We start from the raw sequence: 18,888 nt of genomic DNA, 5'->3' as shown, positions 1-18,888 counted from the left end.
TGGTCACCCCACACAGCCTGCCAGCCTGCTGTTCGGTTGTTACTGTTACTGTGATGGCGTCCCAGACAATTTGCATATTCCTCTATTGTTAGTATAGGTTATCAAACCCAGGAAATTAGCATTGGATTAATGTCTGAGTAAGTTCTATGTCATTTTATCACATGGGTAGTTTCGTATAACTACCACTGTATTCATGATAAAGAAGCTATTCCGTTGCCCAAGATCCCTTTCATACTACCCCTTTATATTCATTCCTACCTCCTTTATATTCACCCCCCTCCCCCCGGCCCTGATTCCTCAGAGTGGGGTTTTAAAAACATGAATTAGATATATTACTACCTGCTTCAAAGTTACCATAACTGCTTCTAATATCAGACTAACCCACCACTCACCCATCTTCCCATGACTGGCTCTTTCTTGCATTTATATCTCTGTTAAAAAAAAACACTTCTGCAGAGATAACTTTCCTCAATAGCTAGTGTAAAATAGCTAATCATTTATTTTCTATCACATCTCTTTATTTTATTTTAATCTTTTGCATATTGCCTATCAGTATCCAATATTTTTTATTAGTTTCTTACCTGTCTTTACCTCCATTAAACTTTATAGTTTCAAAGAGTAGCATCTTATTTGTTTTGTTTACTTCTTGATGTCCATGGCTTGTAATATTGCTTATCACATGGTAGGTACACAATAAATATCCCCTGAATAATTGAATGGATTTATGATCTTCATTTTTTTAGCTATATTCACTAGGACTGTAAAGCATGTTCCCCAGGACAGCTTTACAGAGCATCTAAAACAAATGTTGTTTGTTGACAGAATATTTATATATTTTATTACTCCACATCTGAAATCTTATAACCCAGAAAGAGAAAAATTTTCTTAGGTGTTCTAGCTTGTATCCCACAGTTATTGAAACTAATTTATGCATTTATATTAGATACCCCTCCCCATTCATTATTAAGTCATTGATTGTCTTACTAGGTTTATGTAAAGATCCCAAAATTCTTTTTTTTTTAAATATGTTTTTATTGATTTTAAAGAGAGGAAGGGAGAGGGATAAAGAGATAGAAACATTGTTATGAAAGCTACCTCCTGCACACCCCCTTCTGAGGATTGAGCCTGCAACCCAGAAATGGAACCAGTTACTTATTGGTTCATGGGTCGATACTCAATCCCTGAGCCACACCGGCTGGGCATGATCCTCAAATTTTTTTTTTTTTAAATATATTTTATTGATTTTTTACAGAGAGGAAGGGAGAGGGATAGAGAGTTAGAAACATTGATGAGAGAGAAACATCGATCAGCTGCCTCCTGCACATCTCCCACTGGGGATATGCCCGCAACCCAGGCACATGCCCTTGACTGGAATCGAACCTGGGACCTTTCAGTCCGCAGGCCGACGCTCTATCCACTGAGCCAAACCGGTTTTGGCGATCCTCAAATTTTTGATCAGCCCAGCTACTGCCAAAGAATGTAGAGACTATGGGACACTTTGGACAGATTTTCTCTATAACTAGTTGGGTATGTTCTCTGCCTCCAGTCTGGTGTTCTATCCATATTAGATGACTTGGGCCTTGTGTGAGCCTCGAGGACCCTTCTGCCTCATCCTCCCTCTCCGCTCTTCTTTTAGGCAGTCGTTATCAGTAGAGGGGCAGGCCAGGTGGCCTCACTGTTTCATTTTCCTTAGGCCTATACTTTGGTTTGTTCTGTAGATCTAAGCCCCCACTCCCACCAACTTGTTCTTGGTGTCTGATATCCTTTACAGGTAGGAAAATCCCTTATTCCTGATTATCAGCTACAAAAGAAGAGCTGGCTTCATTTTAGAAGAGAAGATATTCAGAGAAGACCATTTCCTTTTTAAATTCCTTGACTATGTCAGTAAAAACATAATTCTAATATGAAAGACTAATGGTGTATTGCAGAAGATTTCATCATGTCCTTAACCTATATCAGAACTCATTTTTGGAGGTGGGAAGGAGTCATGAGATTCCCTGTAAATATTACAAAACAGGATTTTCCCCTACTTATAATTAAAAAACTTTTAAGCATTTAAAAATGTTTTTGCTTGTTTATTTGTCTGTGATTTTAAACTATATTAAAAATCCCAAATTTGAGGTAATAAATTTTAGAGTCTCTGCATTGAGCTGTACTTAAGTATTTCTGTTTTATTCACTAACTGACATGCTTTTTTGAATGTTTACCAAATAGGGATATAAGTTCCTTTTTGCCAGGGCCGTGTTTTTTCATCTTCTACAATCTACAGCATGCAATAGGCAATCAGTAAATATAGGAATAGTGTGGAAATAGTCTTGAGATATATTAAAATAAGCAAATGGATCAAAAATGTATAGGTTATAGTAGTGTGGTTATTGCTAAATAATTTTGACTATATAAGAAACAGATCAATACTAAGCCAATCTCAAATCAGTATTTTCTGTAAGTATTTTTCATATAAATTATTTTAATTCTAGTACTTTGTATCGATAGCCAAAGAAATGAGGTTAAATGTAATGATCTCTGTTATAACTTTTGTTTTCTGTTTTGCTTTCTCAATTCTTTTCATGTGATCCTGGACTTTGGGCTGTTAATGGAATGATTTTTGGATGCTGTGAACCACAGAGCCTATTGTGAAGAATGGCAGGCCTCCAACCTCTCACAGCATGCATTCCTTCCTACACCAGTACACAGGGTCCTTCAAGAAGCCCCCATTGCGGAGACCACATAGTGTTATTGGAGGAAGCCTTGGCTCCTTCATGGCAATGCCCAGAAATGGAAGCAGATTAGGTAATTTAATTATTTGTCTAGTTTTTTGGTTGGGTTTTTTTTTTAACTTTCTTAGTGTAGGTCGTGTACATAGCTAGTAGGTTTTAGGTATATGGAAGTCAGCCAGCCTTTATTATCTGATGTGTCTTGCATTATCTGATGTGTCTTGTAAGATAAAAATCAAGTTGATAAGAGAGAGAGCAGAAAGATGGAAGGTTCTAGAGCAGTGGTTCTCAACCTTCCTAATGCCGCGACCCTTTACTACAGTTCCTCATGTTGTGGTGACCCCCAATTTCATTGTTACAAATCGAACATAATTAAAGCATAGTGATTAATCACAAAAACAATATATAATTATATATGTGTTTTCTGATGGTCTTAGGCGACCCCTGTGAAAGGGTCGTTCGACCCCCAAAGGGGTCGCGACCCACAGGTTGAGAACCGATGTTCTAGAGAGTAGTAGTACTGACACTACAGAGGAGTAACATTTGAAAATCTGTCCACCATGAAGAAAACAACATCCTTGAGAGGTGTATGCAAGATTTAAAGATATGGCAGCTTGAGGTGATGCTTAATTTAGGGTTATACCTGGTAACTCCAGATTATCACCATATGATAACCCAGTACAATAATTAGTATATATGAGTAGCACCTGATTTGTTATTCTTATGTTACTATCATTTTAAATATCTAGGAAAAATGTATACTTGCAAGGTTCTGTTTATTTCTCTGGTCTTTGTTTGGTGGTTGCTTATTATGTTTTTATTCTAAAATAACTAAGTAATTATTTTGTAGTCTTATGACAATTATATTTACTGAAGTTTCTGAGGGCTCTTGTCTGCTGCTTACTCTTGCCTTGGTAGATTATTTCTTCATGTATTTCGTTAATTTTGGAAGGTTTTACTTATGGGAATTGTGTGTGGCCTTTGTCACTAGAGGTATAACCCTATGATGTTTGGAGTTGATTCACACTAGTTCATGACAGATGACTGTTAAATTTTCAGGAATTTTACAAGTTAATTGTTAAACATAGCCATTAGTAAAATTTAAATTATACAAACTTACAATTAGGTAAGCTAAATGGGAAACAACGGGAATGAATACTTATTTCCTAATTACTTTATTGTACTTTACTGTTACCAGTGTTTTGGGGGTTATTCATTTCTATTGTATATATATAGTCAAAATACTATGTAATGTTTTACATATGTCTTCCCAAATACATGTTAAATGATGTCATCTTGGTAGCTTGAAGTTGGTATGGAGGGAGTACTTACCCCACAGAAATTGGAGAACACTTTAGATCAGGACTTGATTTATTGTTTTGTTAATTGTCTAAACCCATGGTCGGCAAACTGCGGCTTGCAAGCCACATGCGGCTCTGGCCCCTTGAGTGTGGGTCTTCCACAAAATACCACGTGCGGGCACGCACATACAGTGCGATTGAAACTTCGTGGCCCATGCGCAGAAGTCGGTATTTTGTGGAAGAGCCACACTCAAGGGGCCAAAAAGCCGCATGTGGCTTGCGAGCCATGGTTTGCCAAGCCGCAGTTTGCCGACCACTGGTAGACCAAGAGTTGGCAAACTTTTTCTGTCAAGGGCCAAATAGTAAATTTTTCAGGTGCACAACATATGGTCTCTGTTGCGTATTCTTCCTTTTAAAATAGCACTCTAAAGATGCAAAAACGATTTTTAATATTTAGTTCAGGGGCCATACAAAACAATCATGTTTGCTGACCCTTGGTCTCAACTTAAGAAAGTGATGTTAAGTCCTGGACAGGTAGTTCAGTTACTTAGAGTGTTGTCTTGATACGATACGTCAAAGTTGTGGACATATATAAGAATCAACCAATGGGTGCAGAGAGAGTAGAACAATAGGTTGATGTTTTCTTTCTCCCTCTTCTTCTCCCTTTTCTCCTCTCTCCCTCCCTCTCCCCCTCTCTCCCTCCCCTCTCCCCCTCCCTCCCTCCCTCTCTCTTCCACCTTTCCTTCTGCCCTTTCTCCTTCTCCCTCTTCCTCTGTCCCTTTCCCCTCTCTCCCCCTTAAATTAATAAATAAATTAAAAATTAAAAGAGTGACATTGACAATGTTAGTAATGCAGATTACATTTAAAAAAATGCCTTCTGTCTTTAGCTTTTACATTGTAAATTGAACAAAGCTTGAGCAATTTCAGAAATAAATATTCGTCTAGTACTTAAAAACTATTACCTGATTCAGCAAAGAAGTTGCTCACACCAATGACAAATGAGTGGAATTTTCACATAAGCCTGCATTGTTTCGGACATGAAAATATCAACCAGTATTCATGTTGGAACTGCAATTGTTTGTTAATGACATGAGCAGTTTTTTTGTTGAGTCAGGGAGTACTCAAATATTTATTTATAGTCTGAAATTAATATGCTCCTTTGTAGTCTTTGTGCAGTAGAACAGATTTGTTTTTTAAGACTGCCCTTTACTGAAGTTGTAGCACTTCGGGAGTATTGTGCCTTTCTGCAGGAAGCTCTCACTTGCAGCTTGGATACCAGGGCTTCATCTTTTATTCCAATGTGGCAGCTAAACCTAAGCACCTTCTTAACCAAGATCAGCAGCCCCTCTTAAGAAAGTGACAGTCAATTTGTGCATAGCAACTTTGGGTTTTCAGTTCTCTGTTTTTGCTTCCTTGATATTATGCATACATTCTTGCAAACTAAGCTATACATTTTAAAGTATTATTTTTATTCAAAGTTTTCTTTAGAGTTTCAGATTTTGAAGAATGTTAGATATCAGATGTTAGATATCATAAGATCAAGAATCAGTCTCCAGTACATTGACTTTTACTGCCAAGTTAATTTTTTGTTCAGATCTCAGTATAAAATTTTTCCAGAAATCTCTGTACTTGAAGAAGTGTATTCTTAAATTACATGTCAATATATTTTAAAAACCATTGCCATTTGCAACTTTTTTTTTTAGTGTGAATACATTTTCTCAAGAATGAAAGGCAAAATACAGAAATGTATGAATTCTAAGACTGGATGAGATCCTTGCGTTTAATTTTTGTTAAGCAGTTCTCATATTTTTATGAGCAAGTATTGTTTATGAAAGTTCAGATTTATTATAAAATGCTATTTTTTTGTTTGGCATTTTCTTTTATATAACATTTCACTTGTAAAAAAAGTCCCAGTTTAGTTTATTTCTTGATTTTTAGTTATTATTTAATTCATTGGAATTTGTTGAGCACTTTGTAAGTTCCAGGCACTTTGTTAAATTCCTGGAATACAAAAGTGAATAAGCCAAATCCTGCCATCAGGGATCTCATCCACAGCTTGGTATAAAATTACATGAACCACAAAATGCTGTTCAGTGCAGTAGGTACAGTGTGAGCATAGCACTAGAAAAACTTCAGAGTGATGACACATCAGCGTAGTTTTGAAGAGTAACTATAAAGAACTAATTCATTTGGCTGTGGAGCCAATGGCACATTATTTTAATGGAAAGAATACTAAACTAAATAATAGCAAAAGACCAGGTTTCTGTTTTTGCATATAAGCTGTGTGACCTTTGAAAGTCATTTAATCTTTCATGGTCTCAGTTCCCAGATTTGAAAAATGAGAGAACTGACTTCAATAATTCTCATTGTTATTTCCAGTCTCTAATTTTATTATTCAACCTTGGTATTATCTTGAATGTTAGTTTTCCCCTAATTTTTCATAATCTGAGAGTATAAAAGGAGTGCTTACTTGTGTTTTAAGACATTTACTAGTATGTTTCAATCTATTAACTGCACACCATGGTACCCAGAATGTACATGACTTTTTATGCTATGATTCTTTATGTGTTTGCTATCTACATCTTGCTGTAGTAGTAATAAATTATGTAATAATACCTCTCTTGCAAAGTAAATGTTTCATGTTCTAATACAGATATTGTTCACGAAAATCTAAAAATGGGATCAGATGGTGAGAGTGACCAAGCTTCTGGGACATCATCTGATGAAGTCCAATCACCTACAGGTGTTTGTCTTAGAAATCGTATACATAGACGGATCTCAATGGAGGTAACCATTAATGACTATAACTATGCCCGTGTGTGTGTGTGTGTGTGTGTAAATATACATGTATATATCAAACAGTCTAAATGCCTATTTGAAAATTTTCATGAAGGCAAATGAAACTTGAAAGAAAATTGTTTCTCTGCATTAGTGAAGAGTAGTTTTGTATTTCTTTTTTTCTACTTATCTACTATCCCAAAGCAAGCATGCATTAATTATATTTAACACTTTTCAAAACACTGTGTAGGTTCTCTGTGAGGGAAATGTGAATTTTTGGAAGTTCTGGAAATCAGAATGTTATATTAGTAAAATACTCTATTTGGAAAGTATTATTTTAATTAAGTTTTGAGATTCATCTGTATACTTTATATTTCATTTTATAAATATTTCAAATTTCAAAAGTTATACATACATAAAATAAGCATCAATTCTTCTTGCCTTACATTATAAATGTGGGTATCATTTCCTCTATGGTTCATTATACCTACTAATCTCTGTAGCACATATAAGTTATTTTTCCATGTGGAAGAATGAAGAGCTCATTTCCTTTTCTTTGTGAATGTTATGTATAACCTTGAGGACAGAAGTTGATTATGAATGTTATCACTTCACAATACTGTCAATTAAAATAGTTTTCTCTAAAAAAAATTGGGCATGTTTTAAAGTGAGTATGTATTGTTAACTTTTTTTCGGTGCTGTTGAGATGATGATGATTAGGGTATCTTTTGATTGCATTTTCATTGATAAAGATTGCTTCTGATTCAGTTAAGGAAAACAATATCAGTTTCCTAAATGATGAATTAACATTTTTATCTCTTGAGGTCAACTTGATAACTGTTCATATCACTGTATAATTTATGTCACAATAATAATAAAAATAGTATTCCTGATTGTATTTACCATATAGATATATGATTTTCTTTGTTATATATTTTAAAATTTTATTTATTATCAGGATCTATATCTAGACTTCCTCATTCTTCCAGTGAGCTATATATTTTTTTTTCCTTAAAGGTGACAGTGTTGATTATATTGTTTTTATTGTGTATTTTATATTTGGAAAGATTTCTTTCTCAGTATTTCCCCACCTCACATACACATTCTGATTTATTTTAGAATGTTTTTGCATATTTCTGTTTATTCTTCTAGATTAATTTTAAATGTTTTGTTCTAAGAATAATCTTACTATGATTTGTCCAGGGTTATGTAAACTATGGAATATGGAGAGCCATTATCTTTATTATTTAATCTTATCATTTGAAAACATGGTATATTTCTATACTTAAGTCATATATCTCAAGTATTTACACAGTCTCTATACATCTCAATTTTGTTTCATGGTTTTGTTACTATTATGACTAATAGGGATTTATTTTTGTAGGATTTATGTTAGTTGATGTGATAATATAAGCAAGATTCCCTTTCACGTTTTTTCCAGTTCATATTCTATAATTAAACGAAATAGAAACGCCTTTTGCTTATTTCTGTCCATTGACATAGCAATAATAAAAAATTGCAGTTGTATCTGGGTTCTATACAAAATCATACAGTATCTTCTTGGTTAGTTCATTTAAACCAATCACATTTTGTGGTACTCTTTGCCAATTCCTACTATATGATAAAAGAATGTCAAGGTAAATTCCATTTTGAAAGAAGTTCAGAAATAGCTGGGTTACAGAGTACCATTTCTATAAAACTGCATTGTATACTTTTTCTTAGAATAAATATGCTTGCATTCAGTATAGTATATATAATCAATACAGATAACTTTGTAACTACAATAAAACTTTACAGTTACATATCACTAAGAAATAATATATTTTAGCCCATGATTCAAAAGCCAAATGCCCTTTTCTGTTTGTAGTTACCTACAAAAATATTTTTATTTTTTTTAGGATTTAAATAAACGGTTATCACTGCCTGCAGATATCAGAATACCTGATGGATATCTTGAAAAGTTTCAGATAAACAGTCCACCGTTTGACCAACCAATGAGCCGAAGATCTCGTAGAGCTTCCTTAGTAAGTTTTTAGTTGCCTATAATCTACCCCCATCACATGTGCTTTGTTTGATTTTTATGGGGTGTAAACATTTTATATTAATTCTTATATTTAGTTTTTGATTAGCTAAATTTTACTACATTTCCTTTTGAATTTTATTGTTTTCGATTCTTAAGGGTTTAAAGATGCATATTAGAATAGGGTTTACGCTATGTTCTATTTTATTTTTGGTAAATTTTATTGATATATGCTAGATGTACAGAATATGTATTAGATATATATATATTGACTAGAGGCCCGGTGTATGAATTCATGCATGGGTGGGGTCTCTCCCAGCCGATTGGGGCCCATCAGGGCTGGTCGGCTGGGGAAAGGGACTGCGGGAGGTTGGCTGGCCACGGGAGGTTGGCTGGCCACGGGAGGTTGGCTGTGGGAGTGCACTGACCACCAGAGGGTAGCTCCTGTGTTGAGCGTCTGCCCCCTGGTGGTCAATGCGTGTCATAGGTACCAGTCGATTGTCCAGTGTTCCCGTCGTAATAGTAGCTTAGGCTTTTTTATATATCGATATGTACTAGATATACAGAAAAGTGCATAAACCATAATTGTGTAGCTCAACGCATTTTTGCTGAGTTAACATACCTGTATAACCAGTACCCAGATTGATGAAATCTCAGAAATCCAAAAACCCCCTCCTGCCACCTCTATGTTTACTTTTGAGACCCACTTCCTCAACTTTAGCCATTATCCCTGCCTCGTAATGCCAAAGATTAATTTTGTCCTTAATGTTTTACACTGTTTGATTATATTACATTTATAGTATATTTTAATATCTGGAAAAACTTAAAATCCTCATTTGTGTGCCTGTTCTTATTTTAAAAATGCTTTTGATATTCCTTTTCTGATTCTTATTTAGACTTGAACTTTAATTAAAAATATATAAATTATTAAACCCCATTTAATTCAAATATATAAATGTGTATTTATACAAGATTTTTACATATATTATACAATATGTATTCTTTTTGTGGTTGGCTTCTTTGGCTCAGTATATGCTTGTGTTTTATCTAGGTTGTTGTATGTAATTATAGTTCATTTGTTCTTATTGTCACATGTTATTCTGTTGTATGAATATATTATACTTTATTCAGTCGCCTGTTGATGGGCACTTATATTTGGGTTGTTTTAGTTTTGGGCTTACCAAACAAAGCGTCTATCACCATATCTGTACTTGTGTTTTGGTTAACATATATAAGCATTTCTTTTGGGTGCATATCTAGGAGTGCAATTGTTGGATAAGATCATGTGCATAGTTCAGTTTGCCTAGATACTATCAAAACAGTTTCCAAAGTGGTTGTACCAGTTTATACTTTCATTACCAGTACATGATAGTTCTAGTTGCTCTCCTTGCCTATTTTTGATATGGTCCCTTTTTGACTTTCTGATGAGAGTTATTTGTGGTTTTATTTTTCAATTTCCCATAAACTAAGCTGAACACTTTAGAACACTTTAAAAAAATTTTCTTTTAATTAGATTTCTGGGAGGGAGGGGTTAATTTTTCTTTTTATTAGTTTCAGGTGTACAGCTAGTTGAACACTTTATAATGTTTCTTGATGTTTATTGGGCATTTAGATATTCTCGTGAATTAACTGCTCAGGTCTATTGTCTCTTTTCTATTGGGTTTTCTGCCTTTTATTGATTTATGGGAATTTTTTATACATTCTGTAATAAAGGACCTTTGTCACTTATATGTCTTGCAAATATCTTATAGCATGTAGCAATTGACCCAGTACAGTGGGGCCTTGACTTACCAGTGTCCCGACTAACGAGTTTTTTGAGATACCAGCTGTCTCTCGGCCGATTTTTTACATTGAGTTGACAGAGTAATTTGAATTAACGAGCTCCTTAACGAGCTCGGTCTCAGAACGAATTAAACTTGTAAGTCAAGGCCCCACTGTACTGTTTATTGAAAGGGCGGTGTTATCTTCAACATAAATGCAGGTGATTGTATACGTGAGGATTTCTTTTGGATGGCTGTAGTCCTATAGAAGGGGTACATATAAAGTGCTGTGAGAGCCCTAGCTGGTTTGGCTCAGTGGATAGAGTGCCGGCCTGCAGACTGAAGGGTCCCGGGTTCGATTCTGGTCAAGGGCACATGCCCAGCTTGCTGTTCGATCCCCAGTAGGGGTCATGCAGGAAACAGCCAATTACTGATTCTCTCTCATCATTGATGTTTCTCTCTCCCTCTCCCTTTCCCTTCCTTTCTGAAATCAATAAAAATAAATTTAAAAAGTAATAATAAAGTGCTATTAGACAACAAAAATAGCAAATAAAATGTCCTTGCACATCTCAGGCTTATAGAGGAAATAGTGCTTAAGTTGGCTCTAGAAGAATGGGTAGGAATTTGTCAGGTTGTGTTCTAAGCAGAGGAAACTTCACGTATTAAAAAACCGAGTGGTATAGCCTGGCCAGAGTGCCTCAGTTGGTTGAGCATCATCCTACTATGATATACCTAAAGGATGCCAGTTCGATTCCTGATAAGGGCAGGTTTGATCCCCAGTCTGGGAGGTTACAGAAGGCAATCAGTCCAAGTTTCTCTCTTACATCAATGTTTCTCTCTCTTTCCCTCTCCCCTCGTTCCCTTCCTCTCTCTAAGCATTTCCTCAAGTGAAGAATAAAACTCACCAAAGGTATAATTGTAGGTATCATTATAACTGATATGAAGGGTAAATGTGGATTAATATTAAAGAATAGGGCTTGAAAGGATAGAATGGATCCAGTATGGTTCATTGGGGCTCATGCAGGAAGCAACCAATCAATGTGTCGAAACAACTTTGTCATTTGATTATTCGTTAAAAGTGTTCTTTGGCTATCACTTTTTATCCAAGGTTGGTACTTAGAATACATTTTGAAGTTATTAAATGTTCATATTGGGACTAAAAGTATGATTCGATCACCATGTAATTCTTAAAGCTATCATTTTTAAAGCTTTTTTCGGTCTACGTGAAATTAAGGAAAACAGTGCCCTCTAATAAATGTTACAAGTGACTTTAGTTTTTATTGTGATTGGGTGTTCCCACTCACCTCTCTTGGTTTTTTTATCTGAAATGGCTTATAGATTTCAGATTAATCATGCCAGTGTATTTTGATTTCTATTAATGCATCCCTTTCATTATTCACCTAACCTACAAAAAGGTGGTTTCTTTTGAAATATATTCTTTTTTTTTATTCTTTAACAACCTAAGTTTATGTATGAAGGAGCCAGTTAGAGAGAAATGGAAAGGAGACGGAAAAAGAAAAATACTCTTCACATGTATTAGAGCTTATGTTTCTATGGATAATATACACTTTATCTAAAAAATATTTTTTCAAGATAAAAGATAAAATTTTAGTTTTGTCTTTATAAAAGTATAAAACTTTGTTTTCAATATTAGCAATATATGATAAGTAAACTAGTAAAAATAACGTAAATCCTTTGTTTGGGTAGGAATTAAGAAACAAGTCATAGAATTCTTTTCTGTTGGAGAAAGACATAAATAGGGCTTATTGGTTCTTTTATAAATTTACTAGAGGCCCGATGCACAAAATTGGTGCAAGAATAGGCCTAACTTCCCCCGGCTGCCAGCAGCGGCTTCCCTCCGGCCACCGGCAGGCACCCGGGAACCGGGCTTCCCTCCAGCCGCCAGAAGGCACCCAGGACCCGGGCTTCCCCCACAGCCCCGGCTTTGTCCAGAAGGTCATTAAGATGGATGTCCGGTCTAACTCACATATTATGCTTTTATTATTACAGATGATTGTCAACTTCAGAAATACTGTGTGGCTACCCTACTGTCTTTCTCTGGTTAACTTTTCCCCTCTCGCTTGAAGCAGACAGTCTCTTCTCCTACTTGATAAGGAAGAAAGAAGCCATTATTTCTTGAGTAACAAATGTACAAATCTACCTACATTTATACTCATTCTATTCTTTCCTGGTTCTAATATTGAGGAATTGACCTTCCTATCCTATCTCCTCAGGAGGCTTAGAATATTTGTTATCCCTATACATTCATGTATATTTGGTCTTCCTCTTAGCTGAATCCTTCTCATTTTTTTTAAAGTTTATATTTATTGAAAGTATTACAGATGTCCCCTTTTTCCCCCATTGATCCCCCTCCCCCCTCACATCCTTACCTAGGCCTTCACCACACTGTTGTCTGTGCCCATGAGTTAAGCATATATGCATATTAGGGGCCCAGTGCACTAATTCTTGCACCAGTGGGGTCCCTCGGCCTGGCCTGTGGGATCAGGCCGAAACCAGCTCTCCGACATTCCCCAAAGGGTCCCGGATTTCGAGAGGGTGCAGGCCAGGCTGAGGGACCCCACCGGTGCATGATCGGGGCCGGGGAGGGATGCGGGAGGTTAGCTAACCAGGGAGGGACTACGGGAGGGCTCCAGAGCATGTCCGGGCCGTCTTGCTCAGTCCCAATCTGCTGGACCCCAGCAGCAAGCTAACCTACCAGTTGGAGCGTCTGCCCCCTGGTGGCTAGTGCACGTCATAGCAAGTGGTTGAGCAGCCTTAGCATATCATTAGCATATTACGCTTTGATTGGTCGATCGGACACTTAGCATATTAGGCCTTTATTATATAGGATAAGTTCTTTGGTTAATCTTTCCCTACCTACTCTTCACCCCCACCTTCCCTCTGACTTTTTATTTAAATAAATTTTAATTTTATAATAGTTTCAAATTTACAGAAAAATTTAAAAGATACTATAGCAGTCCTGGCTAGGTGGCTCCATTGGTTGGAGCATCATCCTGGACACCAAAAGGTTCTGAGTTCAATTCCTGGTCAGAGCACATACCTAGGTTTTGGGTTCAATCCCCGGTCCAGGCACATATGGAAAGCAAACTGATCAGTCAGTTTCTCTCTCTCTCCCTCCCTCCCCCTCTCTCTCTCTGTCTATATCTCTCTCTCTGTTTTTTTTTCTCTCTCTCTTCCCCCCCTCTCTCTAAAACCATTTAAAAAAAAAAAATAGCACATATCCTCAGGTGAGGATTTAAAGAAAAGGAAAGTACTATAACGTTCTCATATACTGCATATCCAATTATCCCTACTGTTAACATTTTACATTATTTTAGTACATTTGTCACAAATAACGAACTAACGTTGGCACATTACTGTTAACTAAACCCACACTTTATTCACATTTCCCTAGTTTTTCACTAAGGTTCTTTTTTTGCCCCAGGATCCCATCTAGGATGCCTCATTACATTTAGTGATCATATCTCATGTTAAAGCACTTCATTACATATAGTCATCATATCTCATATTAAAGATACTGGTTATTGGGTTGGCAAAGTCCTATTTAATTCTCACTTATGTTTGATAATAAAAGGAATATTAGACTACTGGGAAAGCCCACCTGCAGGTAGTCAAGATTCACTTGAGCATTCTTGAATTAGAGTGATAACATACCCAGTGGAAGCTTGTGATACTATTAAGTACAAATTCAATAGACTGAAAATGTTTATATGAAAATTTGTCATTGTATTGGAATTATAGATTATACACATTTTAAGAATCTGTTTCTTCCTAAACAATGAGTGTTGGGTTCCTCATTCATGGCTTTACTGATATAGATAGTATGTAGTCCTTTTTGTTTCTAAGAGTAGACGAGAAAATAGGATGTCAAGTCCTGTTGTCAGAAAGGGTGTCCCAAATAATGTATATATACTTTAACAGCTGTTAACTTAATTTTGAAAATAAAATCTATTTTAATAAACATTGCCTTTGAATAATTATTCAAAGTGTGTGTATACATTTTTTGGGGGGACACCTTATATATTATGGGGTATGAAAATGAGGTTCAAAGTCTGCCCACAACTTAATTTACCTTTGGCATATTATTTACAGGATTAAGATAGTGTCATGATGATGGTAATGGCACTTTTTCTAAGACAAAATGATCCAATAGAATAGAGGCTCTCTCAATCTCTTTTCAGCCCCCCTCATATCTAAGAACACATTTCTAACAGTAACAGTAATTCTTATGGGAGGGAAATGAGATGTTTGAGAAAAGCTCCCTTTGTCCCTATTGTTTCTAATATGCACATTCACTTTTAGAATGGCAGCTATTGAACTTTTGCACATACTTCATTTGTTTTGAAGTTCAGTTAGAACCGCATTGCCAGCATGTTATACATCATTACAATTGTTTTAGAGTGATTACAGAGCCAAAGTAATCAGAAGTCTCCCATAATGCTCAATGCCACTTACAAGTTACACTGAATTATAGGAAGGCTGTTATAAATTATAATTTATTTTGGATTTTTTTTTTTTATGTGTTTACTCTGGTAAGAGCTGTCTGACCAGAAATTTGCTTGGAGCTGCCAAAAAGCTAAGTATTCTCTTGGAATAATTAAGTATCCAAAAAAAATAAAATTATTTTCATTTCTTTAGAAACCACAATTAATGGAGTTTTTATATTATATTAAAATGCAAAAGCTTGTTGTTTCATCCCTTTACCTATTTCTATTTTTATAAAATTTTTAAAATATTCTAAAATAATCTAAGATGGAACTCATAAAAACAGGAGTCACACTTGTCTTCTTCACTGTATCCTCAGTACCTAGCACTGTGCTTGGTGAATGTTGAATAAATGAGCTTTGTCCTCTGTCCTCTGAATAATTTCTGTAGGAGAGCATGTCAACAAGCTAGTCATTATATCAATTGTTAATCTTGTCATGTTCAGCAGATAAATATGCAAGCAAAACTTTCTAAAAATTCCATTTAAAGACTCAGTAAGTAATATTTGGACATAACTTTAAAATCCTAAGTGTTTGAAATTATTAAAATAGGTGGTGAAGTAGGTATGCTTTACTCTTTGAATTTGTTTCTGACAGACAATTTATTGGTAAACTGCCTTTTGTCTGAATTTTATGGCTGCCTGCGTGGGTGGAATTCAGTTATGCTGTTTATTTTATAGATCAACTAGTGGCCTGGTGCACGAAATCGGTGCACATTGAAAGGGAATTAATTAGAGGAATGTAATTTGGACTCACTACCTAATATCAATAATATGTGAGCATGTAGCAGTGCACATTTCTGAAATTCAGTGACATGAATTTTAGCTATTACTTTGCCAAATAAATGGAATTTACAGATACCATTTAAAAGAGCATTCATCTTAATATTAAAAATTCTGGCTACCAAGTCAGGTCTGTTTTCAGCTTTTTGCCAGCATTGTAAATTGTTTGCAATATCTGCCCATTTGGGGTTGCATGTCATGGTTATGAATAAATCGGGATTGCCATACTTGTTACAATTGCCATAGCATCCTGATATCGCTGCTGCATATTTCTGGGACTACCCTCAAAAGATGATGGAAGTATTATCATTTTACCAATCAGCACATTGTCATTTTCAGATCTAAATTTGAGATAATTCATCAAACCACTCTATTTTTCAACTCTCAACTTAGATAGGTTTGCTTTGATGAAATTTATTGATTCGCCTCCATTTTTAAATATGAATCCACGATAAACTGCTGAGTTAATTTTCCTGCATTTAAAATAAGATTGAACGTGTCCCGCATAGAGAGATGAAATCCATAATACTGTATTTGTGTGACTCGTGTCCTTACATTTTGTCTAGTATATTGTCGATTACACTGTTGTCTCTGAGTCTTAATGCAATATCTGTTCCCCAGCCTTTTTCACCATGTGAAAAAAGAATAGGATATGTCATTGCATCTAATGTAGAAAACAGGATATTGATTTCATTTTAGTGGCATTTGGATTATTGGGATCTGGTTTACAATGAATGAGCAATTCCCTTTCAAAAGGAGGTTTTCCATTTTGAATATGACAGCATATTCAAATCTTGTTTCTGAATATAGCAGCAACCTTGGTTACACGGGGAGAATTATATCTACCTGGGTCACTGTTACGATTGTATTTAATTGCCATTGTTACTTCTGTAGAAGCAATACCTTTTGCTGCTGCTTCAGATTGGGCTTCCTTTTCTACCTCATGTAACATCTTATACGATTTTGTTAATTCATTTATTTCATGCATGAGGTTGTTGTTCATGAGTCTTTCTGAGTAGCCCTGGTTTTCTGGCATTGCTAATCTTTTACTTGTAGCTTTAGCTGTATCCAAAATATAGAGTTGAGCAAACTTCCGAAGGATGTAAAGTTTCAGTATGGTGATAACCTTGTCCGTGTATTCTAAAGCAGTATGGCCCATTTCCTGATGGCAATGCAGTATTAGCACCCATGGAAGCAAAAGCAAAAGAACTATTTATGGAACGAATATTTTCCATGAAATTTTTACTGTCAGAATCTTCGTTTGTCATTAATCTTTTTAAATATGCTGGGTAATCTGGAAAATGTATATCATTTGGACAGACTTTCCCTTTGCTACAACATCGAGTAAATTTCCCATCGGATGGTTTTTCATCAGAGAAATTTAGTGATAGGCAAAATTCACATCTAACAGTCATTCCACCACAACTATGTTCGAGAATTGCATCCTCATGTACTCCATTTTTGCTGAGAAGGCAGTTCCTACCGGTATTGGTAGTACTTGTTGATGACTGTTCTCTTGACATATTCTGTCGTCGTCACCGCCTTCTTTTAACTTCAAAGGCACATTGGTCTTTAGACATTTTCTGTCGACGACGCCGACATCTTTCGGCTGCAGAGCTACGTTGTATCAACAGTTGTTCTTTAGACATAGTCCCATCTCTCTACTGTCACGGTCTGAGATGCAGGTGAATTAGAGTCCTGGCTGTTAGGCCGCTGAGAGCTGTCTGACCAATGCTGATTCTGGCTGATTCTGTGGGGATGGGACTTCCTCCTCCCTGCTGTCAGTTTCCACAGCTGTGATGAGGAAGCTGGGGTGACAGAGAGAGCCATGCCCTCCAAGCCGCCCTCTCTCTCGCTCTGTTCTATATCCAGCAGCCTCCTGCTCTGCCAAGTCCTCCAAACCTCCCACTCTCTGCCCACTTTCTTTCTCTGCTCTCTGCCGGTGAAAGTCCTGGGAGCCCACGTGGGGGTGGCTACGGCCTCGCCTCCCGGGGCCGCCGAAGGTCGCGGGAGCCCGCGGCTGTGGCTTGGCACAGCCGGCCTTGCCTCCTGGGGCCGGCGATTGTCCCGGGAGCTTGTGGCCACTGTCGCCTCCCGGGGTGCTTGACACCTGCATATGCAAGTTAACCCGCCATCTTTGTCAGGTTAATTTGCATACTCCTGATTGGCTGGTGAGCGTAGTGGAGGGATGGTCAATTTACATGTTTCTCTTTTATTATATAGGATTATTAAAATTTAAATTTAGCTGTATAAATGATAGTACAGTATTTACTTTTTTAAAAGCAGACTTTCAGCATATTTTAATGATCTCACTAAATGTCATCCTTTGAACAGTTACTCTTTGCTGTGTTAATTTTTGATACGCCCTGTACACTTTATTCCTTATACACTTTATATAACAGTAATATCTGTAATATTTTTATCTTATGGTCTTGAGTTTGTGGTCTACGTAGCACACCTGCTTAAAACCAAACCTTAGCATTTTGTCATAGCCACCTCTGGACCAAAGTATATTTGATGTTTTAAGAGCATGCTACTATTTATTCACTTATGAAAGAATAAGAAAATAGTATTCCAACTCCTGATAAGAAAAAGTTCCTAGCTTTCAGTCATATTTTTTCTATGTGCTTATCATTGTTTTAGGTGATGATATTTTATTTTTTTCAGGGACATTCATTGTTTTGTTCATACTAATTTCCATTTATTCTCAATATCATTTTTTAATAAAATATATGACAAGAGTTAAAATTCATATTTTTGAATTTAAGAACCTGAATTCCAGAGATACGTATAAGAAAGTAAACATGTTCTATCAGTTTGTGTGACCTTGGCAATTAGTCTTTTTAAAAAAAATCATTTAAGATCATATGTAAATAGGTTGTAAAAATCATATGTAAATAGGTTGTAAAAATCATACATAAAATAAAGGTTGTTAAGAATCAGGCTTTTATGTACCAGGTGTTGTTTGCCACATTTTCCATATTAAAGTTAAAAAACTCCATTTGTATTTGGAAAGTGTTTTATGTTA

At 36.0% G+C, this 18,888-nt stretch overlaps 1 protein-coding gene across 3 annotated transcripts in view; it reads left to right on the top strand.

Moving 5' to 3' along the window:
• The window catches only part of CDK17 (cyclin dependent kinase 17), a 90,268-nt gene that overhangs the window by 50,105 nt on the left and 21,275 nt on the right, over nt 1–18,888 (top strand). For 2 of the 3 annotated variants that reach the window (XM_036301854.1, XM_036301853.1), the window contains exons 3-5: nt 2,626–2,790; nt 6,669–6,802; nt 8,692–8,817. In XM_036301854.1, coding sequence (XP_036157747.1) covers nt 2,626–2,790; nt 6,669–6,802; nt 8,692–8,817 — 425 coding nt within the window. Of the gene's footprint in view, nt 1–1,771; nt 1,881–2,625; nt 2,791–6,668; nt 6,803–8,691; nt 8,818–18,888 lie in introns of all 3 variants that reach the window. The other variant, XM_036301855.1, reaches the window with a different exon arrangement.

The sequence above is a fragment of the Myotis myotis genome, unplaced genomic scaffold, assembly GCF_014108235.1.
Source record: "Myotis myotis isolate mMyoMyo1 unplaced genomic scaffold, mMyoMyo1.p scaffold_m19_p_3, whole genome shotgun sequence".
In the NCBI taxonomy this organism is placed as follows: domain Eukaryota; kingdom Metazoa; phylum Chordata; class Mammalia; order Chiroptera; family Vespertilionidae; genus Myotis; species Myotis myotis.
The sequence above is the reverse complement of the archived record's forward strand: the minus strand, read 5'-3'. Positions and strand labels throughout refer to the sequence as shown.